The sequence below is a fragment of the Papio anubis genome, chromosome 20 (genome assembly GCF_008728515.1).
Source record: "Papio anubis isolate 15944 chromosome 20, Panubis1.0, whole genome shotgun sequence".
Taxonomy (NCBI): Eukaryota; Metazoa; Chordata; class Mammalia; order Primates; family Cercopithecidae; genus Papio; species Papio anubis.
In genome coordinates, this window is record NC_044995.1 from 17824377 (window position 1) to 17849732 (window position 25356).

A 25356-nucleotide genomic window follows, 5' to 3' on the forward strand; every position below is an offset into this window, starting at 1 on the left:
TCCCAGGTTCCAGCAATCCTCCCACCTCAGCCTCCTGAACAGCTGGGATGGGACTATAGGTGTGCACCACCATGCCTGGCTAATTTTGGGGGTTTCACCATGTTGCGCAGGCTGGTCTTGAATTCCTGAGCTCAGGCAATCCACCTACCTTGGCCTGTCAAATTGCTGGGATTACAGGTTTGAGCCACCATCCCCAGCCTTATGTGTTTTTTTTTTTTTTTTTTTTTTTGAGATGGAGTCTCGCTCTGTCGCCCAGGCTGGAGTGTAGTGGCGCAACCTCGGCTCACTGCAAGCTCTGCCTCCTGGGTTCCCGCCATTCTCCTGCCTCAGCCTCCCGAGTAGCTGGGACTACAGGCGCCCACCACCTCGCCCGGCTAATTTTTTGTATTTTTAGTAGAGACGGGGTTTCACCGTGTTAGCCAGGATGGTCTCGATCTCCTGACCTCGTGATTTGCCCGCCTCGGCCTTCCAAAGGGCTGTGATTACAGGCGTGACCCACCGCTCCCGGCCCCCAAGTCTTAGATTTTAAAAGAAATTAAAAGAAGAAAAGAGGCCGACGCCGTGGCTCGCCTGTAATCCCAGCACTTTGGGAGGTCGCAGACGGTGGATCAATGCAGGTCAGGAGGATCGAGACCATCCTGACTAACATGGTGAAACCCCGCCTCTACTAAAAATACAAAAAACTAGCCGGGCGCAGGGGTGGCTGGTGGACTTCGTAGTCCCAGCTACCGAGGCTGAGGCGGAGAATGCATGCAACCCGGGAGTATGGAGCTTGCAGTGAGCTGGAGATCAGGCCATTGCACTCCAGCTCTGGCTACAGAGCGCAGACTCCACCCAAAAAAAAAAAAAAAAAAGAAGAAGAAGAAAAGAAAAATGCATTTCTGGGGCTCTCATTTCTTCCTGTGGATTTGCCGTCTGCTGCCATTTTCATGTGAGGGGGGTTTCCCTTGAGACTCTTGCCAGGTATATGCTGCTGTACCTTTCTTTTTGTTTATCTGGGAATGATTTTCTTTTGCCTTTTGTTCTGAAGTATAGTTTTGTTGAATATAGAATTATCGGTTGACAGCTTTATTTTTCTGTCAGTGTTTTGAGTAAATCATTCATCTGCCTTCTGGCCTCCACTGTTCCTAGGAGAATCTAGCCATTAGTTCTATTGTTCCCCGGTACACAATGAGCTGTTTTTCACTTGCTCCTTTAAAATTTTCCATTTTCTCGGCCGGGCTGTGGCTCAAGCCTGTAATCCCAGCATCTTTGGGAGGCCAGACGGGCGGATCACGAGGGTCGGCGAGATCAGACCATCCTGGCTAACACGGTGAACTCGCTCTACTAAAAATACAAAACTAGCCGGGCGGTGGCGGGCGCCTCTGTAGTCCCAGCTACTCGAGGCTGGAGGCAGGAGAATGGCCTGAACCCGGGAGGCATTTTGCAGTGAGCTGAGATCTGGCCACTGCACTCTAGCCTGGGCGATGAGCCGCAGACTCCGCCTCAAAAAAAAAAAAAATGTTCCATTTTTCCTGGCTGTGGCTCACGCCTGTAATCCTGACACTTTAGGAGGCAGAGGTGGGTGGATCACCTGAGTTCAGGAGTTCAAGATAAGCCTGACCAACATGGTGAAACTCCCGTTTGTACTAAATATACAAAAATCAGCCAGGCAAGCCTGGCACAGGGCTGATGTTTTGTGGCATCCCTGGCAGAGCTTTGGGAGGCCGAGGCGGGTGGATCATGAGGCTGTGAGATCAAGACCATCCTGGCTAACAGTGAAACCCTGTCTCCACTAAAAATACAAAAAATTAGCCAGGCGAGGTGGCGGCCTGTAGTCCTAGCTACTCAGGATGTTGAGGCAGGAGAATGTCGTGAACCCGGGAGGCGGAGCTTGCAGTGAGCCAAAATCGCACCACTGCACTCCAGTCTGGGCCACAGAGTGAGACTCTGTCTCAAAAAAAAAAAGAAAAAAAAATTAGCCGGGCGTGGTGGTGTGTGCCTGTGTGCCCACTCACTCAGGGGGCTGAGGTGGGAGGGTCTCTTGAGTCCAGGAGTTGGAGGCTGCAGTGAGCCGTGATCATGCCACTGCACTCCAGCCTGGGTGACAGAGTGAGACCTTGTCTCAAAAAAAAAAAAAAAAAAGCCCATTTTGAATTGTTTTCAGCAGTTTGACTATGATGAATCTAGGTATGGCTCTTTGTATTTATATTTCTTGGAGTTTGTTGAGCTTCTTGAATCCATAAATTAATGTTTACAACAAGTTTGATAAGTTTCCAGCCATTAATGCTTCAAAAAATTTTCTACTCCTTCCTCTCCTTTCCCCAGAGTCCTATTATACATATGTTTGTTTGCTTGATGTTATTCAGCTGGTCTCAGAGGCTCTTTTCTTTTTTTTTTTTGAGACAGAGTCTTGCTCTGTTGCCCAGGCTGGAGTGCAGTGGCGCGATCTCAGCTCACTGCAACCTCTGCCTCCAGAGTTCAAGCACTTCTCCTACGTCAGCCTCCCGAGTAGCTGGAACTACAGGTGTATGCCACCACGCCTGGCTAATTTTTGTATTTTTAGTAGAAATGGGGTTTCATCATGTTAGCCAGGCTGGTCTTGAACTCCTGATCTCAGGTGATCTGCCCACTTCGGCCTCCCAAAGAGCTGGGATTACAGGTGTGAGCCACCATGCTCAGCCTTTTATTTTTTAAATTGAGTCTTTGCAAATGTTTGATATATGCTTGAAAATCATGCGTGTATGTAGATGTAATGAGTGTGCATATATATTAAATTCACCTTATTCTATTATTCAAAATATCAAATTTTAAAACACTTGATATTTGAAGAATAATGGCAGTTTTAAATTACCCATGACCACTACTGTGTTTCTGTGTATTTTTCCTTTTGTTTCTAATAGTGTAATAAATGATCACTTTTTTTTTTGAGATGGAGTCTCACTCTGTCACCCAGGCTGGAGGGCAGTGGCTCACTGCAACCTCTGCCTCCCAGGTTCAAGTGATTCTCCTGCCTCAGCCTCCTTAGTAGCAGGGATTACACACACGCCACCATGCCTGGCTCATTGTTTTTGTATTTTTAGTGGAGCTAGGTTTTACCATGTTGGCCAGGCTAGTTTTGAACTCCTGACCTGGAGTAATCCATCTGCCTGGGCCTCCCAAACTGCTTTGATTACAGGCATGAGCCATTGCTCCCGTCTTTTATTTATTTATTTATTTAGAGACAGAATCTTGTCCTGTCACCCAGGCTGGAGTGCAGAGGCGCAATCTGGGCTCACTGCAACCTCCACCTCCCGGATTCAAGTGATTCTTGAGCCTCAGCCTCCCAAGTAGCTGAGATTACAGGCGTGCACTACTATGCCTGGCTAATTTTTGTATTTTTGTTTTTTGTTTTTTGTTTTTTTTTTTTGAGACGGAGTCTTGCTCTGTCCCCCTGGCTGGAGTGCAGTGGCGATCTTGGCTCACTGCAAAACTCCGCCTCCGGGTCCTGCATTCTCCACCTCAGCCTCCCAAGTAGCTGGGACTACAGGCACCTGCCACCCAGCCTGGCTAATTTTTTTGTATTTTTTTAGTAGAGGCAGGGGTTTCACCATGGTCTCGATCTCACAACCTTGATCCGCCCACGCCCTCGGCCTCCCAAAGTGCTGGGATTACAGGCGTGAGCCACCCTTTTCGGCTAATTTTGTATTTTGTAGAGACAGGTTTTCACCATGTTGGCAGCGGGCTGGTCTGAACTGCTGACCTCCCAAGTGATCCCACCTGCCTCAGCCTCCCAAAGGGAGTGCTGGATTGCAGGCATGAACCACTGCACCCGTCAGTCTTTCATTCTGGATCATGCTTTGTCAATGAAAGCCAACTCCATTTGTCCCAAATTACTTTATATGCTTTAATCAGTTTTTCTCTAGTATCAAATTTGCCCTGATTTTTGTGTATCTGCTTTTGACTGATACCTATTTCTCATCCTTTTATTTTAAGATTTGTGGCCGGGCGCGGTGGCTCAAGCCTGTAATCCCAGCACTTTGGGGCGAGGCGAGGATCCGCGGTCAGGAGATCGAGACAAGATCCTGAACACGGTGGAAACCCGTCCTCTACTAAAATACAAAAATAGCGAGGTGGTGAGTACTGTGGTCTAACTGCCGGGAGGCTGGGGCGGGAGAATGGCGTGAACCCGGGAGGCGGAGCTTGCAGTGAGCCGAGATCGCGCCACTACGGTGCAGCCTGAGCGGTGAGACTCCGTCTCAAAAAAAAAAAGATTTTGTGTTGTTATCTCTGGAAAGTGTTTTGAAAGCTAAACAGAGTTGAATTTTGTCTGACTTACCCAAGTATGTTTCACACCTTTGCATAATGTTGTTGTAACTGATAGGCTTGGTTTTATTTAGGTCATTGTGTGATACTTTCTGCTTTTATTTTCTATGATTCGCTGCATTTTCTTTGCTTTTTGATCACTGCCAAATAGATCACATTTTCTTTTCGTTTCATTTAAGCTACTTCAGTGGTTTGAAAGTTGTACATCCGGCCAGGTGCAGTGGCTCAGGCCTATAACCCCAGCACTTTGGGAGGCCAAGATGGGAAGATTGCTTGAGCTCAGGTTAAGACTGATGCCAGCAACAAATTGAAGTTTCCATTTCACCAAAAAATCTAAAAATTAGCCGGGTATGGTGGCACAAGCCTGTGGTCCCAGCTACTCAGGAAACTGAGGCAGGAGAGTGCTTGAGCCAGGAGGTCAAGGCTGCAGTGTGACCAAGATTGTGCCACGCCAGCCCTGGGCAACAGAGTCAGGCCATCTCGAAACAAAACAAAAACAATACAAAAAGAAACAGCAGGGCAGAGTGCGGTGACTCGCATATAGCTGAGGCAGGTGGTCACCTGAGGTCAGGAGTTTGAGACCTGACCAACATGGTGAAGTATCTACTAAAAATACAAAAATTAGCCAGCTGTGGGGGTTGATAGCCTGTAATCCCAGCCCAGCTACTCAGGAGGCTGAGGCAGGAGAATCACTTAAACCTGGGAGGCAGAGATTGTAGTGAGCCAAGATCTCGCCACTGCACTCCAGCCTGGGTGACAAAGGGAGGCTGTCCCAAAAAATCAACCAACCAACAAGCAAACGAAAGAAATAGCAGCCCAGCTCCAAGGAGACACGTGACTGTGGCCTCCCAAAGTGCCGGGATTACAGGCGTGAGCCACCACGCCCAGCCAGAAAGCCTGTTTTGTAACCCACTTTTGGTAGCCATGTATGTGGGTGGCTTGGACAATATCTGTGGCTCCACTTGGAGGGAAGGAGGCCAGAAGGCCTGAGGGACATCTGAGTAGCATGGAGGTGACAAGGCTCTGGGGGGGCAGCAGACACTCTTGAACGCCAGGGCATGGTCAGCGTCTCGTGCAGTGAGCAGCGACTCTGTCAGGCACTTCTCTGAACACATCCCACATATGAACTCATTCGCTTCCCACAGCAACCCTCCGAGGTAGGCCTGATCATCATCCGCATTGCAGAGATGAGGAAACTGAGCACACAGAAGTTAAGTTATGTGCCCAAAGACACACAGGTGTAGGTGGCAGAGCTGGGATTGGAACCCAGGTGCTCTGGCTCCTAATCCTGGCAGACTGTAAGCACTCCCATATGACTCCCATGGGGCTGGGGAGGGCTTGGCAATCCTACATGAAGAAAACAATTTTTTTTTTTGAGATGGAGTCTCACTCTCTCACCCAGGCTGGAGTGCAGTGGTATGATCTCGGCTCACTGCAACCTCCACCTCCCAGGTTCAAGCAATTCTCCTGCCTCATCCTCCTGAGTAGCTGGGACTACAGGTACATGCCACCACGCCCGGCTAATTTTTTTGTATTTTTTAGTAGAGATGGGGTTTCACCATGTTGGCCAGGCTGGTCTGGAACTCCTGACCTGCCCGCCTCCACCTCCCAAAGTGCTGGGATTAGAGGCATAGTAAACCACCGCGGCCAGCCTAATTTTTGTATTTTTAATAGAGAGGGTGTTTCACCATGTTGGCCAGGCTGGTCTTGAACTCCTGGCCTCAAGTGATCTGCCCACCTCAGCCTCCCAAAGTGCTGGGATTACGGGCATAAGCCACTGCGCCCGGCCCTGTTTGGGGAGGTTTTTTGAGATGGAGTCTTACCCTGTTGCCCAGGCTGGAGTGCAGTGGCACAATCTCGGCTCACTGCAACCTCTGCCTCCCAGATTCAAGCAGTTCTCCTGCCTCAGCCTCCTGAGTAGCTGGGATTACAGGTGCCCACGACCATGCCCAGCTAATTTTTGTATTTTAGGAGAGATGGAGTTTCACTATATTGGCCTGGCTGGTCTCAAAACTCCTGACCTCAGGTGGTCCGCCCACCTTGGCCTCCCAAAGTGCCGGGATTACAGGTGTAAGCCACCACGCCCAGTCAGAAAGCCTGTTTTGTAACCCACTTTTGGTAGCCATGTACGTGGATGGCTTGGACAATATCTGTGGGTCCACTTGGAGGGAAGGAGGCCAGAAGGCTTGAGGGACATCTGAGCGGCATGGAGGTGACAAGGCTCTGGGGGGGCAGCAGACACCCTCAAGGAGGGTGGAAGGTCTGCTGGGACCAGCACTGCTGAGGTTCTGGCATCTCCAAACCTGTTTCTTCCATTTCCTCCAATGGCTCCAGAGTCCTCTGGGGGAAATACTACTCCACCCAGACCCTGAGTGGCGTGGGCCAGGGCAGGGCACCATGGTCACCAGATGGCTCCCAGCACAGGAGAGGTGCAGAGCCCTCCAGGGTCAGCCTCCCTGGGCAAGCAGGCTGAGTCTACCTTGTCAGGGAGGGAGGAGGCGCATCCTGAGGGCTGAGGGGGCATGAGCGGAGGGGAGCTCAGGGTCCCTCGGTGGATGATGGAGGAGCCACATGTGGGTTACAGGGACAGAGAGAAAGATGGAGAGGAAGAGACAGGGAGGCAGACACAGGAACATGATATGGTCCTGAGGGAGGGAGGGGCTGGGGATCTGGACTCTGGTCCTGAGGAGGAGGAGCTGGGATCTGTGGACTCCTGGGGTCTGAGGGAGGAGGGAGGGGCTGGGGATCTGGACTCTGGGTCTGAGGGAGGAGGGGCTGGGGATCTGGACTCCTGGGTCTGAGGGGAGGAGGCTGGGGATCTGGACTCTGGGTCTGTGAGGAGGAGGGGGCTGGGGGCCTGGACTCCTGGGTCATTGAGGTACAGAGGTGAACATGCTGAAAAGAACAAGATAGAGGGGCGGTGTGGTGGCTCTGGCAGTAATCCAACACTTTGGGAGAACCAGCAGTGAGGATCGCAGGAGTCCCTGGAGTTCGAGACCAGTCTGGGCAACAAAGTGAGATTCCCAACCCCATCTCTACCAAAAAAAAAAAAAAAAAAAAAAGAAGAGGAGGAGGGGTGGAGACAGGGAAATACAGAGACACAGATATTGCCAGAAACAACAAACAAGAAAGGGCTGGATGCAGTAGCTCACACCTTAATCCCAGCTCTCTGGGAGGCTGAAGCAGGAGGATCACTTGAGGCCAGGAGTTTAAGACCAGCCTGGGGAACATATGGGACCGTCCCCACCACCCTCTATCTCTACTTAAAAAAATTTTTAATTAACAAAACCTGACCGGGCACGGTGGCTCACACCTGTCATCCCAGCACTTTGGGAGGCTGAGGTGGGCAGATTGCTTGAGGCCAGAAGTTCAAGACCAGCCTGGCCAACATGGTGAAATCCCTTCTCTACCAAAAAATACAAAAAGTAGCCGAGCATGATGGTGTGAGCTTGTAATCCCAGCTACTCGGGAGGCTGAGGCAGGAGAATCACTTGAACCTAGAAGGCGGAGGTTGCAGTGAGCTGAGATCGTGCACTCCAGACAGTGATGGAGAAGAAACATGGGGAGAGAGAAACTGTCAGAGGGAGGGGGAGAGAGGCAGTCTGAGAGAGAGACACTGAGGTAAACCCGCCTCCTTCCCCAGCCCCACAGGCATAAGTAGGCAGAAGCTCACCCCCACACTGACCTCCTTCTTGGTGCCCTCACAGCGGCAGCCGGTCCTCCCTCAGCTCTGCCCGCCTTCTCTCCTGCTGCTGGCCAAGCCCATTAAGTTGCTACCTTGGCCACAACTGAAGGCCCCACGCCCTGGGGAGAAAACCACTGAAGAGGCGTCCCTGCTCCCCAGCACCCCAAACCATCAATTAATATTAACGAGCGAAGGCTCCTCGCTGCCTAAAGACCCCCACTGGGGCTCCAGTGGAGGAGAGGCCCCGCCTCGTGACTCAGGAGGTTAAAGGGCCTGGTGCCAGCTTCTGAGACCAGTGTCCAGATGGCGTGCAGCAGTGGGAGGGTCACCATCCAGCTCGTGGACGAGGAGGCTGGGGTCGGAGCTGGGGGCCTGCAGCTCTTTCGGGGCCAGAGCTATGAGGCAATCCGGGCAGCCTGTCTGGATTCGGGGATCCTGTTCCGTGACCCTTACTTCCCTGCTGGCCCTGATGCCCTTGGCTATGACCAGCTGGGGCCTGACTCGGAGAAGGCCAAAGACGTGAAATGGATGAGGCCCCATGTAAAGTGTGGCTGGGGTGTGGGCTCTGGGGTCTGAGGGAGGAGGGGCTGGGGTCTGGGCTCTGGAGTCTGAGGGAGGAGGGCTGGAGGCCTGGACTCCTGGGTCTGAGGGAGGAAGGGCTGGAGGCCTGGACTCCTGGGTCTGAGGGAGGAGGGCCTGAGGCCTGGACTCCTGGGTCTGAGGGAGGAGGGGCTGGGGACCTCAACTCTCGGGTCTGAGGGAGGAGGGGCTGGGCCTGGACTAATGGGTCTGAGGGAGGAGCATGCTGAGGATCTGGACTCCTGGGTCTGAGGGAGGAGGGGGCTACCATGGGACTGGCTTAGCACAGCTTCTGGAGACCCAGGAAAGCCATGCTCCTGCCCACAGGCTTCCAGGCCTTTCATGGGCTTGGAGGCCCTCACTGCTCTGGAGCAGCAGAGGCGGCAGGGCCCCGGCATGTGACCTTCCCTTCCTTTCTCGGGCTGAGGCCTGGAATCCCCCACCACCCACAGGAGTTCTGTGCTGAGCCGAAGTTCATCTGTGAAGACATGAGCCGCACAGATGTGTGTCAGGGGAGCCTGGGTGAGACCCTGAACCCACCTTGAGTCCTCAGGTCCAGCCAGTGTCAGCTGGGATCCTGACAGCTCCATCCCTTGGTCCCCCCACTCCCGGCCCCTGGATCCCTCCTCAGTCTCTTCTCTCCCTAAGCCTGCCTGCCTTCCTTCCCTCCCTCCTTCCTTCCTTTTCTCTTTCTTTTTTTCTTTCTTTCTTTCTTCCCCTCCCCTCCCCTCCCCTCCCCTCCCCTCCCCTCTCCTCCCCTCTCCCCCCCCCCCCTCTCCTTCATGGGGTCTCACTCGGTCATCCATTCTGGAATACAGTGGCACCATCATAGCTCACTGCAGCCTTGACCTCCTGGACTCAAGCAGTCTTCCTGCCTCAGCCTCCCAAGTAGCTGGGACCACAGGTGCATGCCATCATGCCCAGCTAATTTTTAAATTTTCTTATGCTGGAGTCTTGCCATGTTGGCCAGGCTGGTCTTGAACTCCTAGGCTCAAGTGATCTTCCTGCCTCAGCCTCCCAAAGTGCTAGGATTACAGGCGTGAGCCACCGCGCCCGGCCTCCCTCCTTCCCTCCTCACCTAATCCCGGCCTCTCCTCCCAGGTAACTGCTGGTTCCTTGCGGCCGCCGCCTCCCTTACTCTGTATCCCCGGCTCCTGCGCCGGGTGGTCCCTCCTGGACAGGATTTCCAGCATGGCTACGCAGGTGTCTTCCACTTCCAGGTACAGCTCAGTTCCTCTGCCCATGCCTCAGTTTTCCCCGTGGTGACTTGGTGATATGGATTTCTTTTTCTTTCTTTTTTTTCTGAGATGGAGTCTCGCTCTGTCACCCAGGTTGGAGCGCAGTGGCGCGATCTCGGCTCACTGCAACCTTCGCCCCCACCCCTGGGTTCAAGCAATTCTCTGCCTCAGCCTCCTGAGTAGCTGGGATTACAGGCACCCACCACCATGCCCAGATAATTTTTTTTTTTTGAGACGGAGTCTCGCTCTGTGGCCCAGACTGGAGTACAGTGGCACAATCTTGGCTCACTGCAAGCTCCGCCTCCCGGGTTTATGCCATTCTTCTGCCTCAGCCTCCTGAGTGCTGGGACTACAGGCGCCCACCACCATGCCCGGCTAATTTCTTGTATTTTTATTAGAGACGGGGTTTCACTGTGTTAGCCAGGATGGTCTCGATCTTTTGACCTCATGATCCGCCTGTCTCGGCCTCCCAAAGTGCTGGGATTACAGGTGTGAGCCACCGCGCCCGGCCTTTTTTGTATTTTTAGTAGAGACGGGGTTTCACCATCTTAGCCAGGCTGGTCTCGAATTCCTGACCTCGTGATCCACCCACCTCGGCCTCCCAAAGTGCTGGGATTACAGGTGTGAGCCACCACACCCAGCCGGTGATATGGATTTCATAGTTAACATTGACTTGGGGCTGTAATTCCTGACTCTGGGACTGGCACAGCAGAGTCAGGACCCAGAGGCAGGGTCCAGACAGGGTTGGAGGTTGGAAGCCGAGTCCGGCCCTGCATCTTCTCCCGCCAGCTCTGGCAGTTTGGCCGCTGGGTGGACGTCGTGGTGGATGACAGGCTGCCTGTGCGCGAGGGGAAGCTGATGTTCGTGCGCTCGGAACAGCGGAACGAGTTCTGGGCCCCACTCCTGGAGAAGGCCTATGCCAAGTGAGGACCCCAATTCCAACCAGCTGCAGCCCCAAGTCCCCGCAGCAGGCACCAAGCCACAGGGGGCACCCAGAGCCCCCAAGCTCTGCAATCCTCCAGACACCCCACCAAGAATCCCAAACCAAGTGACAACGCCCAGAACCCTCAAATCATAACATCACCTGAGCAACTTCACATCTTTTTCTTTTTTTTGAGACGGAGTCTCACTCACTCTGTCACCCAGGCTGGAGTGCTGTGGTGCGATCTTGGCTCACTGGAACCTTCACCTCCCGGGTTCAAGCAAATCATCTGCCTCAGCCTCCCGAGTAGCTGGGATTACAGGTGCCCACCACCACACCTGGCTAATTTTTGTATTTTTAGTAGAGACGGGGTTTCACCGTGTTGGCCAGGCTGGTCTCGAACTCCTGACTTCAGGCGATCCACTTGTCTCGGCTTCCCAAAGTGCTGGGATTATAGGCGTGAGCCACCATGCCCGGCCAAGAGTTTGAAATTGTTTTAGCTGGGTGTGGTGGTGTGCACCTGAGGGCCCACCTCCTCAGGAGGCTGAGGTGGGAGGAGGATCGCTTGAACCCAGGAGTCTGAGGCTACAGTGAGATGAGATCACGCCACTGCACTCCGGCCTGGGCCACAGGGTGAGACCCTGAAAAAAGTCTCAAAACTTCAGGAATTTCCCCTGGGGATTCTATACCCTGAGATAGAGGCCCCTGCAGATCCTAGGGCAGGGGTGCCTGAGATGCTCGTACTTGCCTCAACCCTCACCCCAGATCTGCTCCCACAGGCTCCACGGCTCTTACGAGGTGATGCGGGGCGGCCACATGAATGAGGCTTTTGTGGACTTCACAGGCGGCGTGGGTGAGGTGCTCTATCTGAGACAAAACAGCATGGGGCTCTTCTCTGCCCTGCGCCATGCCCTGGCCAAGGAGTCCCTCGTGGGCGCCACTGCCCTGGTAAGAGACCTGGACTCCCATGCGGAAGCCCCACCAGGACCAGAGCACAGTCAGGGGTGTGGTGGGGTGGGCGGAGTGCTTCCTTGGTTCTTCTCTGCTTCTGTTACTGGCTTAGGCTCGCTCATAAATCTAACTAGTCAAAAATAAATTCATTTGCTCTCATGAATCAGGGGCTTCAGGCACAGCTGGATCCAGATGCTGAGGGTGTTGCAACTATGTTTGTTTATTTCCCGTTCTGCGTTAGTGTCACTCTCAGCCAGGCTCTCCCCTCATGGGCACAAAAGGGTCCCCCATAGCTGCAGGTATCTCCTACCACCCCAGGGGTTATTTAAAAAAAAAAAAAAAAAAAAAAGAGTGCCTCTTTCTGAGAATTTCAGTAAAAGTCCCAGGATTGATTCTCGTGGGCTTAGCTTGGATCATGTGTTCATCTGTGACCTCATGACACACTCATTCATTCACTGAGTTAGTCTAACTCCTTCACTCATTAATTTACTTAAATCCTCTACTGAGTTACTGCTTCTCTTTTTCTTTTGTGTCTGTCTCTCTCTTCTGTATCTTTCTTTATGTCTCTGTCTGTCTCCTCTTTCCATCTATTTTTTTTCGTTTTGAGATGGAATTTTTCTGTGTCACCCAGGCTGGAGTGCAGTGGCACAATCTTGGCTCACTGCAACCTCCGCCTCCTGAGTTCAGCAATTTTCCTGCTTCAGCCTCCCAAGTAGCTGGGACTACAGGCACGTGCCACCACGCCCAGCTAATTTTTTGTAGTTTTAGTAGAGATGGGGTTTCATCGTGTTAGCCGGAATGGTCTCAATCTCCTGACCTCGTGATCCACCCGCCTCGGCCTCCCAAAGTGCTGGGATTACAGGTGTGAGCCACCACTCCAGGCCCTCTTTCCATCTGTTTTGTTTGTTTTTGTTTTTGGAGACAGGGTCTCATCTCACTCTGTCACCCACGTTGGAGTGCAGTAGTGTCATCATAGCTCACTATAGCCTTGACCTGTGGGCTCAAGGGATCCTCCTGCCTCAGCTTCCGGAATAGCTGGGACCATTGGTGAGCACCACCATGCCTATCGAATTTTTAAACTTTTTGTAGACTTGGGGTCTTGCTATGTTGTCCAGGCTGGTCTTGGACTCCTGGCCTCAAGCATTCCTTCCACCTCAACCTCCCTAAGTGCTGGGATTACAGGCATGAGCCTGTACCTCTCCTTTTGTCTCATTTCCATCTCCCTTCCTCTCCTTTTCTCTGTTGCCTTCAGTCACTAACCCTGACATGGTCTCTGAGCTGTGTGCCATTCAGTTCAGTGCTCTGGTTGGCTCCTGCCTTGGTGGCAGGAGGTTGGGGGCAGGGAGGAGCAGCTGCCCTCCTGTCCCCCACCTCAGCCTCACCATCCCATCCCCTGCCCAGAGTGATCGGGGCGAGTGCCGCACAGAAGAAGGCCTGGTGAAGGGACACGCGTATTCCGTCACGGGCACACACAAGGTGAGTGTCCCCCATGGGTGGGGTGGCAGGCCATGTCCAGGCATCATCCCCACTGATGATGCTGCCCCAGGTGTTCCTGGGCTTCACCAAGGTGCGGCTGCTGCGGCTGCGGAACCCATGGGGCCGCGTGGAGTGGACCGGGGCCTGGAGCGACAGGTGGGATGGGTCTGGGGTGGGTGTGGGGCTGGACCCCACCTGCCCGCCCCTCACACTGCAGTCTCTCCAGCTGCCCACGCTGGGACGCACTCCCCACCGAGTGCCGCGATGCCCTGCTGGTGAAAAAGGAGGATGGCGAGTTCTGGTCAGTTCATCAGGGTCCCAGCTGTGCCTCTGGGAGGGTCTCCGTGCCAGGGGGCTCAGGGAGGGGCGAGCCCCGATGGAAGGATGGGTCCTGATAAGGAGAAACTGTGTACATCGGTGGTAATTTTGGGGCCAGGTTCCATTTTGGGAAGTCAAGGAAGAATTGGTAGTAATATTAGAGTGCCACTGATTGGAGTGGGCTAAAAAAAGTAGTAATGTTAGGGGAATTTGAAGGCATAGTTATCTGTGGAGGGTATAGTACTTAGGGCAATGGAAGAAGGCTTGGTGATATTTGGGGCATTTCTTGAGATTTGGCAATGCTGAGGGGCTGAAGGATACTTGTTGGTAATTCAGAGTCTAAGGGTCTTGCTCTTTGGGGCTTGGTGGCAATTTAACATATTTGGGGGCAGCTTGTGAATCATGGCGATTTGTGGGGTGTCTGAGGACTTGGAGGAATTTGGGGGAGCTAGAAGCCCAGCTATTTGGGGGTCATTTCTGGAACCTGAAGGGTATTTGGCAATATTTAAGAAATGTGGGAGGCTTTGGGATCTGGGAGTCATTTCCGGGATCTTGGGACCCCCTCGAGGTGGGGCCGGGCAAGGTCTGACTGGGCCACCGTGCAGGATGGAGCTGCGGGACTTCCTCCTTCACTTCGACACGGTGCAGATCTGCTCGCTGAGCCCGGAGGTGCTGGGCCCCAGCCCGGAGTGGGGCGGCTGGCACGTCCACACCTTCCAAGGCCGCTGGGTGCGCGGCTTCAACTCCGGCGGGAGCCAGCCGAGTGCTGGTGAGGCCTGAGGGGCCCTGAGAGGCTTGCCGGGGTGGGGGGCGCTGTGGCCGGCTGGGAAACCCCCTTTCTTCCTCCTCCCCTAGAAACCTTCTGGACCAATCCTCAGTTCCGTTTAACGCTGCTGGAACCCGACGAGGAGGAGGACGAGGATGAGGAGAAGAGGCCCACTGGGGTTGGGGGCTTGACGTGGGGCCCAGCGCGGGGGGGCCGCACGCTCAAGATACACAGTCGCCTGTCCCTCACCCAGCACCAACCGGCGGCAGAAATAAACCGACCAATCAGTCAGGTCAGCAATCAACAAAGAACAGGAAAGGATCGAAACAGATAAAGACTCGAAACGGAGCAAGATAAAGAACAAGGTCGAGAGATAAATAAAGGTCGAACTAAAGAAATCAAGGAAGAACAGAACCAAGGACAGGAAGAATCGAGAACAGAAAGACTAAAGGCAAAGAGATAAAGTCGAAAAAATCAGGACAGACAAAAGAACAAGTCCAGGATCGGTCAGAATAAAGATCACTGAGGCATAAATAGAAGGAGTTAAGAGGTCAGGCAGAGAGGGTTTGGTTAAGAAGGGAACTGCAGGGCAAAAGGACAATAAAGTCCTAATAGGACGAAGAAGGAGGGAGAGGGCAGAGAGGTGAGGAAGGGCAGGGAGGGGGAACCCTGAGCGGCCATCCCTCCCCTGCCCCGACGCCCCTTGCTCTTGCTTCTTTCAGATTCCAGAGGAGGTGAGTCTGGGATGGGGTCAACTGGCCCTGGGGCTTGGTCAACCTGCGCTGGGGGTGGGGGGCAGAGCCGGGGTCCGGGGGCAGGGAAGGCGTGGACGGGGGTTGGGCAGGGTGGACGGGGCGGGCTGGAGGGTGCGGGGCTGAAGGGCCGGGGGTGAGCCTCGTCCATGGTCACGCCGCCCCGTTCCCAGCTGCTGGGCCTCTGGGACTCCCCGCGCAGCCGCGCGCTCCTGCCCCGGCTGCTGCGCGCCGACCGCTCGCCCCTCAGCGCCCGCCGCGACGTGAGCCGCCGCTGCCGCCTGCGCCCGGGCCACTACCTGGTGGTGCCGAGCACCGCCCACGCCGGCGACGAGGCCGACTTCACTCTGCGTGTCTTCTCCGAGCGCCGCCACACGGCCGTGTGAGTCCCGGGCACCCAAATCCGACCCCATCCCTGCCTAGACAGGCCCCGAGACCCCCGAGACCTGACCCGCCCCCAGGACCCCCCGCCCCGCGAGGATGATCCCAGGGCCCCACGGCACGGTCCCCACCTAGATAGACCCCACGTGATTCCTCAGCTGAGACACAGCCCCAGCTGGGGCAAACAGCCCCTCCCCACCTCCCATCTGTAATTTGCAGGGAGATCGACGACGTGATCAGCGCAGACCTGCAGGCTCTCCAGGTGGGGGCTGTTCCGGGAGGGGCACGATGGGGCGGGGATCTTGGCCTGAACTAAACTTCCCCGTGCCGCAGGGCCCCTACCTGCCCCTGGAGCTGGATTTGGAGCAGCTGTTTAAGGAGCTGGCTGGAGAGGTGAGGAGGGGGTATTGGGCTGAGGGAGCATCCCGCTGCAGCTTCCCTTTGGAGATCCCCCTTCCCCCGCCCTAGCATTTCGGGTGTCTCATTTTGCTTACTTTTTCCTCCCTCCGGGCTTAAATCTCATGACCTTTTCTTGAAATGCTCACAGCTCCTCCCTGCCTCAGGGCCTTGGGCTCAGTCCATACTGACCACCCTCTCCCAGGACCATCCTCTCCCTCCTGACACCTCCGGCCAGGCTCAGGCCTCATCTAAGGTGTCCAGCCCTGGAAGCTCTCCCTGACCCTCCCCCAGGCCGGTCTGCTGCCCCCCACCAGCTCCCACAGCCCAGTGCTTCCCCCATCACAGCCATGGCCTTGTGGGGACAGGCCTGTCTTCCCCCCACTCCTGGAGCTAGCTCTGAGGCTCTGTCAGCCCTTGCGTGTCCCTAGCCCAGCCAAGCACAGGGCCTGGCCCAGAGCAGCTGGATGAGTCAATGGCCTCACAAGCCCTCTTTCCTGGACTAGGAGGAAGAACTCAATGCCTCTCAGCTGCAGGCCTTACTAAGCATTGCCCTGGAGCCTGGTGAGTTGGCTGGGATGGGGGCAGGAGGAGGGGTCTTAGCTAGGGGTCCTGCAACCAGAGCCGGTGCCACCCTATGTCTGTGAACCCACGGTGCTGCTGGGAGTTGGGCTCAGGAAGCCAGGGCTCAGCCTGGCAGCATCTCCCTGCAAGGGATCCTGTGTGGGCCGGTGACCTGGGCCACAGCTGCTCGCAAGTTCCCCTTCTGCTGAGAGGCAAGGCTGCCTTGAGCACAGACTGGGCACCCCTGCCTGGATTTGAATCCCAGCTCTGCTAGTCACAGCAGTCAGTGGCTCCCTGTGCCTCGGCTTCTATAACATGGGACTGACAACATCGCCTGCTTGAGGGAGTTGCATCCACATGGCCCTCAGAGTGGCGGCCAGAATGCAGGAAAGTGCTGTGGTTTGATTTTGCTCTTCCTGTAGCCAGGGTCCACACCCACACCCCCAGAGAGATCGGGCTCAGGACCTGTGAGCAGCTGCTGCAGTGTTTCGGGGTACATGGGGGGAAGTGCCTGGGTGAGGGAGGGAGTGGGGAAGGGGATGCCGGAGTCTCCTCCCCTTCTGGAGAGATTGACCTTAACCAGATGCCCCCACCCCCAACACAGCATGGGCAAAGCCTGGCCTTACACCACTTCCAGCAGCTCTGGGGCCACCTCCTGGAGTGGCAGGTGAGGTGCGGGACTGGGCCTCTTCCCAGAAAGACAGAAACCTTTACTAACAGAGACATAGGCACCCTGTGGGCTATCAGAGCCCCAGGGAATGAGGGGGGCTAGACTATGCTGACTTGGAGGGATCTGGCTGGGATATCCCTGCCCCCGCCCAGCCTCAGCTTGTCCTCAGCTTGTCCCATTTTACAGATTGGGAAACAGAAGTCCAAAGTGGTTAGGCTGCTTTCTGGGGGTCCACACCAGAAGAAAGGGAGTTGGGAGGCTGGGCGCGGTGGCTCAAGCCTGTAATCCCAACACTTTGGGAGGCCAAGACAGGCGGATCACAAGGTCAGGAGATCGAGACCATCCTGGCTAACACGGTGAAACCCCATCTCTACTAAAAAAAAAAAACAAAAAACTAGCCGGGCGAGGTGGCGGGCGCCTGTAGTCCCAGCTACTTGGGAGGCTGAGGCAGGAGAATGGTGTAAACCCGGGAGGCGGAGCTTGCAGTGAGCTGAGATCCGGCCACTGCACTCCAGCCTGGGCCATGGAGCGAGACTCCATCTCAAAAAAAAAAAAAAAAAAGGGAGTTGCGATGGGCACCAGGCTGTCTTGCCTGGCGGGCCCCATTTGCAGCCTGCTTCAAGGCCTGGGGGGTAGCCCTGACTCATCCCTCCTGCCTAGGCCATATTCCACAAGTTCGATGAGGATGCCTCTGGAACCATGAACTCCTACGAGCTGAGGCTGGCGCTGAATGCGGCAGGTGTGGACAGGGCCCTGGGGTGGTCGTGGGGACAGGACCTGTTCTCTCCCATCCCATCGTCTCCAAGTCCCCCCCGCTCAGCTGTGGCCATCTGCACCGTGGCCATCCACAAGCCCACACCTTAGCTTGTTGCCAGTCCCTGCCAGGGGTTGGGCAACCCTGAAAGAGGCCAAATAAGGAAGGAGGGCAAGGGGTGTTTGTGGGGTGGGGAGGACATGAAAGGGGGATGTGCGTGGTAGGGTGCTGGGGGAGAGAGAGAGGCTCCTCCAGGAAGGGGAAGATTAGGAGCTGGTGTCTGAGAGGCTCTGGCCCCCAGGGCAGCATGGTAGAATGTTCTGGATTCTGGTGCCATGAGGTTGGAATCCTCACTCTACTGACTCCAGGAGGGGCTCTGGGCACTTGACTCCATCTCTTCGAGCCTCTGTTTTCCTCTCTGAAATGGCCAGGGCCTGGTGTGGTGGCTTACACCTATGGTCCCAGCTACTCAGGAGGCTGAGGCTGCCATAAGCCCTGATTGTGCCTGGGCAACAGAGCAAGACCCTGACTCTCAAAAAAAAAAAGCCAGTACCCAGGGCAGTGAAGAGCCATCCATGGACTGCGGGGCATAGTACTTAATGATCAGAGAACGCAGTTTTCATTACAAAAAGCCGGAGCACCCCAAAGAGAGCCAGCCAATGGCCTCTGCTATGAGGCTGAGTTCCTCCTGATGAGCTGGAACAAGCCCAGCACAACATCCTAACCAAGAAATGAAGTCGGAGAGAAAGGCTTTCCATGGGCTCCAAGGCAGATGAGACAGTGCAGGACTGTCACCCTCATGTGGAGGGGATTTGGAGAGTGGGCTGGGGTCAGAACTTGGAATTCCCAGATCCCCAACCCCACTCCCAGGCCTGTCTGCCACCACACCAGTCTCTACTAAAAATACAAAATTAGCCGGGTGTGGTGGTGTGTGCCTGTAATCCCAGCTACTTGGGAGGCTGAGACAGGAGAATCGCTTGAACCCGGGAGGCGGAGGTTGCCATAAGCTGAGATCATGCCATTGTACTCTAGTCTGGGCAACAGAGCAAGACTCTGTTTAAAAAAAAAAAAAAAAAAAAAAGCCCAAGTCAAAAGAGGGAGAGATGGGGTCAGAGACAGCCAAGGATTGGGAGACGTCCGGCAGAGAGGGAGAGGCTGGGCCCGAGATAGACAGGAACGGAGGTGAGGGAGCAAGGACTCACAGCAGGTGGCAGGTGGCAGGCTGTGCTCACGCATCTGGCACCACTGAGTGCCTGTTACATGCCCAGAGTTATTCCAGTAAGAAGGAAACTGATAAAGTACCTTGAGAAGTTCTCAAACGGGAACTCCTGCAGGCAGCTGAGGGGCTCCAGCCCCTTCTCGGGTCCTTCCACCCCATCTGGCTGGGTTTTCTCATAGCCCTGGGCACAGCAGCCTCCACCCCTATGCCCGAGGGCAGATGAAGGCCAGAGGGAGAGTGACCTGGGGCAGGTCATCTGACCTCCTGCTTCCTGCTAAACAGCAGTGGGCACAGTATGGAGTCGCGCTTACTTGGTAGATATTTGTGAAGAGAATGAACACACAGAATGGGGGTGAAGATGGGCTTTGGAAGCAGCAGAAGCCCACGAAATGGTCCTTGGAACTGGGTTTGGCCACGTGGGAGACAAAGGAGAAGGTCGTGAGGCACGACCTTGCATCTCAGAAGGGGTCAAGAACCCATTGTTTTGGGTTTTGGAAAGCTTCCAGTGAGACACCACAGCAGACACGGTTTCTCAGCTTTAGAAATCGCCTCTGAGGTGGACCGTAAAGAAACCGACTCCATAGGGGATTGACGATATTTTTTGCGGCACAGAAATATCCTCCAGTGCCCACTGGCAAGGAGAAAGCCCCACAGGATTTAAGGAGTAACAGTACCCACACGTCGAGTCACGCGCCAGATGCTGTCCGAGCGCTCTTGTCTTCACACACCCTATGGGGTCGGGGCTGTCTCAGTCCCCGTTTGGTGGATGAGGAAACAGACCCAGATGATTGAAGGGCCCAGCCTGTGCTTGCCCTGCTGGGATGGGGCAGAGTTGGGGTGTGACACCCTGTGGCATCCGCATCCTCCGCGAGGAGGTGGGGTGGGGATGCAATGCTGAGGTGGGTTCCCTGTGGGCCGCTGGGCTCAGAAGCAGCCTCCCTCTAGGCTTCCACCTGAACAACCAGCTGACCCAGGCCCTCACCAGCCGCTACCGGGATAGCCGTCTGCGTGTGGACTTCGAGCGGTTCGTGTCCTGTGTGGCCCAGCTCACCTGCATCTTCTGTGAGTACCACTCCTGGCATGGTGGGGCATGGGGGAAGGGGTATGGTGACTAGTGGGCACTCACCCTGCTCCTCTCTGCACAGGCCACTGCAGCCAGCACCTGGATGGGGGTGAGGGGGTCATCTGCCTGACCCACAGACAGGTGAGCCGGGTGGGAAGGACGGGACGGCTCAGGCTCCATCCTGGGAGCTCCCTGCCTCAAGCCCACTGTCTTCCTTCTCTTGCTTAGTGGATGGAGGCGGCCACCTTCTCCTAGGATCTCAGGACGGGTGCACCTGCTGCTTGGGGCAGGGTTGCTGCGCAAGACCACCTCCCTAGCCCCTGCCTGGCACGGGTGCTGCTCTCTCTGGCATCCACCCACCTGGAGCTGATCTCTGGCCCCCACCGCTCACGGCTGGGTGACCACTCTGGCCTGTGTGCTGCTCAGAAACAAGGACAGTGACAGCCCCTCTTGAGTAGATGACACGAGCTAGTCCACGTTGACAGCTTAGGACGGTGCTAGCTCTGCCCTGGCTCTCCTAGGAGTGGAGGACAGACACGAGAGAGAAAAAAGATGACACCGCAGGAATCCTCCTTAAAAATATTACATGTTTTATTATCTTGTCCCCAGAGGGTGGTTTATCCAGAAACCGAGAAAAAAAATCAATCAGAATAAACTCAAAAAAAAAAAAAAAGGGGTAGGGGAGCAAAACCATCAACCACCAGGTAGCCAGGCCAGCAGCCCACCTCCACCTCTGGAGGGTCCCCAGAGACCCCCGCCCGACGCAGCGTCAGCGAGGGCCCGGAAGAGAATCGGCTATGTCTTCATGACAAGAGCAGGAGAGACGGCAGAGATATGTTGCTAGGTGAATATATATTTATATAATAAATCCGTAAGTTAATAAAGTAAATAGTAATCCTCTGAAAGTTTTTAATTATTTTTTATAGTTTTTTTGTGATTTTTTTTTTTTTTTGGTTTTTTTTTTTTTTGGTTTTTTTTTTTTTTTTTTGGTCCTTAGAAAATCTGAGACATGTGAGGCCAAAGCAAGGCCGGAGCTGGTGGGATGGGGTGGGGTTCGGGGGGGGCCCGGTCTGCCAACTCAGCTGCTCTGCTGTGAAAGTGGGGTGCTGGTTGGGGCCCCCACCTCCTGGCAAGTGAGTCTGGAGCAGGGAGGGAGGGGCTGGGTGGGTCCCCAGCCGTCGGGTGGCGGTGGCGCCCTCTGCTGGCCCCTCGCAGGGCCCAGGAGGTTCCTGGACAAGGCACATGGGGCTTTGGCCTGGATGGGGGAGGCCTTGAAGGGACCTCAGGGCAAAAGGAAGAAACCTGGGTGTGGTGGGGCATCCCCAGGGCATGGAAGGGACTGGTTTTGCTGTGGGAATCCACTGGCCCCTCCACGATGGTTAAAAAAACAACACATCATACATATTTACCAGACCAGAAGCACTGGCCCCAAGTCTCCCCAGTTCCAACCTGGTCGGGGGAACCTCCTGGCCAGCCCAGAGAGAGAGGAGAGAGCCTGCCCCAGCCCCTCCCTGCCCGCCCACCCACCCGGAGGACTGCGGAGAGCTTTGCATAGATACAGAGTGGAGGAAGGGACTGTGGGGCTGCCCCGGCCCCTCCCGGAGGCCGTGGCGGGTGTTGGGTCCGGGTGTCTCCGGGGCCTCACAGGTCGCTCTCGCCATACAGGGCTGTGGAGAAGGACTTGTAGTCGAGGGCGCCGGGCACAGCGTCGGGGCCCTGGTACGGTGCCATGCGGGCAATGCAGTACTCAGCCTGGTCGGGGGGCAGCTCTCTCCGCAGCTCCTCAGCTGTGATGAAGTTCTGGGGCCAGCAGGGTGGGACTCTGAGCCATCCCCACCCACATGCTGCCCCCTCAGCCCCTCCCACTGCAGGGACCCCTCTCGTCAGCCCCCATGAGCCTCGTAGGGGTCTCGCTCACCTTGTCCCCTGCCAGGACCTTGAAGGAGGCGATGACCTGGTCAGCCGTGTCGGTGTCGGTGGTCTCCCGAGACATGAAGTCGATGAAGGCTTGGAAGGTCACAAGGCCGCTGTGGTTGGGGTCAACCAGGCTCATGATGCGGTTGAACTCGGCCTCACCCTGCAAGGAGGGGGTGGGGTGGGGGACACGCAACATTGAGTGGGGTAGGGGCAGCCAGGCCCACACTGGTGGGGTCTCCAGGGAAACAGCTGAGAGCAGGGCCCAACCTGCATGTGTGTCCGCCCTGTTCCCCACCTGCTCCACTGGCTTTGGCCCCGAGCAGAGCCTGCCACTGCTCTGGCTGCCCCAGAGCCCCAAGCCCTCAGTGCCCCAGGCTGGGGAGCAGGGCCTCTCTGCACCCTCCCCTCCTGTGGTCTCCGACAGCAGGGAACTGGGGTCTACTGCCCTCAGCCCAGACTCAAGAGTTAGCTCTGGAGGGTGGGGAATAAAGAGAGAGAAAAAGAGAAAGAAAAGGGAGAGAGAGAGTGGGAGAGCTGCCCCCTCTCTCTGGAGACTTCTAGGGAAGAAGGGGGGCTGGGAAGTCATCGGAGGGACCCCACCCCGGCAGGTGCAGCAGAGGAAGAGGCAGGCACAGCTGCGCTGCTCGGGCGGAGGAGTGTCCCCGAGGACGAGGAAGCTCTGGAGGCGGTGAGGGGGAGAGGTAGGGGAGGAGGAGGAGGAGCGGGCGGCTGGGGAGACAGAGCTGCATACCAGGCTGTATCCTGTGGAGATAAGCAGAGCCCTGAAGTCATCGGAGTCCATGCTGCCTGTCTGCTTCTGCTCCGAGGACGCAGGCATAGCAGAGGAGGCCGGGCCCAGAGTAGGCAAGAGGGACCGCCCCATGTGCACAGCGGGCAGACAGGACAGTGGCGGGGAGCAGGGAGACAGCGGCCCCAAGAGACCAGGTAAGAAGGAAGGTGTCCAGGGAGATGCGGGCAGGGAGGCAAGAGAGCCGTGAGATGGCACACAGGATGGCAGGGGTGGGATGGCAAGGGGAGAAAGAGAGAAGGAGAGAGAGAGAGAGCAGTTAATGCCACGGTCCACTGGGGCCCAGGGTGCGGTACCTGCCGGTCGTTCTCCACGTCGTAGCCCAGGCTGATGAGGCAGGCCTTGAACTCCTCGGGCCCCAGCGCCCCGCCATGGTCCTGCCGGGGCCATCCGAAGGCAGGTGTGCGGGAGGGGTGGCGGGCGTGGAGACCAGGATGAGGGATCGGGGTCACATGCAGAGGGCAGGGGGAAGGGACACGTAGGGAAGGGAAACACAGAGTTAGAGGTGACGTGGACAAGGAGATGGCCAGGGACGCATGGGGCGGGGGGCGGCGCGGGCCCCTTTCATCCTGCCCCCAACCTTGGAAGCTCAAAGGCAGGCAGACGCCTCCCATACCTCTCTGCCCACAGCAGGGGTGGCAGCTGGATGCTACAGAATTGAGGACAAGTCCCAGGACTGGAGGGGCTGTCCTCCAGGAGGATAGGAGGTAGAGGGGCCCTCCTTGCCTTTGGGATTTGGAGTGAGACAGAAGGGACTGCACCCTGTCCTGGGGACACCAGGTGCAGAGCTGAGGCTGCACACTCCTCAGTCTGTCAGCCTGGCAGGGTGGGCTGGGGATGGCAGCAAACTGGCGCTCAGGGCCCCTCTGATGAGGCTGCCAGACCAAATCTGAATTCTAAAAGCACCATGCAGGGTGTCTGTGTCCAGGTTCACAGACCGGGTTGCAAAGCCTGGGTGTGCTGAGACTTCATCTTCCCCAGGGGTGGTGAGGATGCCACCCCAGACGGCAGGACTTGGGACATCTGGCCCCCTGCCTGTGTGTGTGAAGTGGCCTGGGCTGGGGTCTCGGTGCCACACGGCCACACCCTGACAGTGGCAGGGCCCTGCTGGCCCTGAGAGTGGCGATCGACGCTCAGCAACTGTGATGGGAAAGGACGGACAGATGCAGAGACGAGGGGGCGGGCTGGGACGGCAACGGCGGGAAGGGAGAGGCCGAGGCGGCGGCAGGCTGCTCACCTTGTCGAAGTGGTTGAAGGACGCCCGGAACTCCTGCATCTGCTCCTGGCTGATGCCCTTGGCGTCACGGGTGAGGATCTGGTTCTCCACCTCGTTGATGGTGCGGGCAATGGTGGTGAGCAGCTGCTCCCAGCCCACGCGAATATGCTGCGGGAAGACGGGGGTGTGACTGTGGGCTGGGTGCTGTGAACTGTCCTCACTGTGGTGGGATGTCCTCGGGAGCCTGCCCTGGGGAAAGCCCTTGCTCTCCTGTACACCTCCCGGAGGACATGGGCCGTGGTGCCTCCCTGCTGCCTCTGCCACAAGGCTTATGTCTCCACAGTCAGTGTGTTTCCCAGCTACAGGGGCAGCAGAAGGGCAAGCACCTATGACTCTTGTGCCGGGATCCCTGTGGAGACTATTTGGACACAGTCTGGTCAACGTCTCACCACTGGCTCTCGGGGGAAAAAAATAAGCCAACTCTGGTTTGAGGCATCTGTGGACCTGTATGGGGTGAATCAAGAGTCTCCAATCTTTTGGCTTCTCAAGCTACCAATATGACAGCGACCAGCTTGCAACGTTCCTGGCGTGTTAGCCGGTGGCAGGCTCTGACCCTGAGCAAAGCTGATACTGCTGAGGCCACAGGGCAAACGGTGCCTGGGCCCCTGGACCAGCTTGTCCTGTGAGGGGCATTGTCATGGTGATGAGAGCAGTGCTAGGGAAAGTAATTTTTAAAAAATGTCTGAACATTTTGATTTAGTCTTTTGAATCTTTCATTTTTTGAGACAAGAGTCTGGCTCTGTCACCCAGACAAGTGTGGTGGCACGACCTCGGCTCACCTCAACCTCTGCCTCCCTGGCTCAAGCAATCTGCCCACCTCAACCTCCTGGGGAGCTGGGACTATAGGCATGCACCACCATCTAATAGTTTCATTTTTTGTAGAGACAGGGTCTTGCTATGTTGCCCAGGCTGGTCTTGAACTCCTGGGCTTAAGCCATCCTCCCACCTTGGCCTCCCAAAGTGCTGGTCTCTTCAATAATTTTTAAACAGAGTGAAAAACAACAGACAGCAGACAGCTATCTTCTCACTGGCCCGAGCCATTTCCAGTGAGGAAGTCGGCCGTGCTGGTGGAAGGGCCAGCAGGCGGGGCGGCCGCGCACCTCCATGGTGTAGTTGGTGTGCTTGTTGTCGAAGATGAGGGCCTCCTGGATGAGCTGGTGCTGCTGCTCCAGCAGGTCCAGGTTGGGCTTGTAGTCCACGATGCTGCGTTCATACTGCTTCAGGTGGCTCAGCTGGTCCTCCAGGGTCCCGTTCATCTCAATGGAGATGCGCCCGATCTCCTATGGGGGTGCAGGCAGTGGGGTGAGGCTGGTGGGCCTGCCACCACTGACCACCTG

At 55.9% G+C, this 25356-nt stretch overlaps 2 protein-coding genes across 6 annotated transcripts in view; one reads left to right on the forward strand and one right to left on the reverse strand.

Moving 5' to 3' along the window:
* Window positions 1-7769: 7769 nt before the first annotated feature.
* CAPN12 (calpain 12) lies at window positions 7770-20691 on the forward strand. Its single transcript, XM_031659038.1, has 21 exons — window positions 7770-8509; window positions 9001-9070; window positions 9650-9768; window positions 10576-10709; window positions 11488-11656; window positions 13061-13135; window positions 13206-13291; window positions 13362-13436; window positions 14059-14222; window positions 14309-14511; window positions 14894-14953; window positions 15145-15353; window positions 15572-15614; window positions 15686-15745; window positions 16255-16312; window positions 16735-16805; window positions 16917-16979; window positions 17643-17721; window positions 19901-20017; window positions 20101-20159; window positions 20247-20691. The coding sequence occupies exons 1-21, from the start codon at window positions 8273-8275 to the stop codon at window positions 20271-20273; spliced, it is 2178 nt and encodes a 725-aa protein (XP_031514898.1). The 5' UTR covers window positions 7770-8272; the 3' UTR covers window positions 20274-20691.
* Window positions 20586-25356, reverse strand: part of ACTN4 (actinin alpha 4) — an 84734-nt gene continuing 79963 nt past the window's right edge. Inside the window, exons 17-22 of one of the 5 annotated variants that reach the window (XM_009194396.4) lie at window positions 25120-25299; window positions 23981-24127; window positions 23040-23120; window positions 22687-22752; window positions 21937-22095; window positions 20592-21818 (exon numbers count right to left, since the gene is read on the reverse strand). In XM_009194396.4, coding sequence (XP_009192660.1) covers window positions 21660-21818; window positions 21937-22095; window positions 22687-22752; window positions 23040-23120; window positions 23981-24127; window positions 25120-25299 — 792 coding nt within the window. In that variant the 3' untranslated portion in view covers window positions 20592-21659. Of the gene's footprint in view, window positions 21819-21936; window positions 22096-22686; window positions 22753-23039; window positions 23121-23980; window positions 24128-25119; window positions 25300-25356 lie in introns of all 5 variants that reach the window. The other 4 variants (XM_009194395.2, XM_003915478.3, XM_009194393.4 and 1 more) reach the window with 4 other exon arrangements.

Excerpts from the sequence above, each read along its gene's own strand:
- CAPN12 (XM_031659038.1), top strand. The coding sequence starts at position 8,273 with ATGGCGTGCAGCAGTGGGAGGGTCACCATCCAGCTCGTGGACGAGGAG. Across the intron at positions 13,437-14,058 it reads AAGGAGGATGGCGAGTTCTG|GATGGAGCTGCGGGACTTCC; the intron begins GTCAGTTCATCA and ends GCCACCGTGCAG. Across the intron at positions 15,615-15,685 it reads CAGACCTGCAGGCTCTCCAG|GGCCCCTACCTGCCCCTGGA; the intron begins GTGGGGGCTGTT and ends CCCGTGCCGCAG.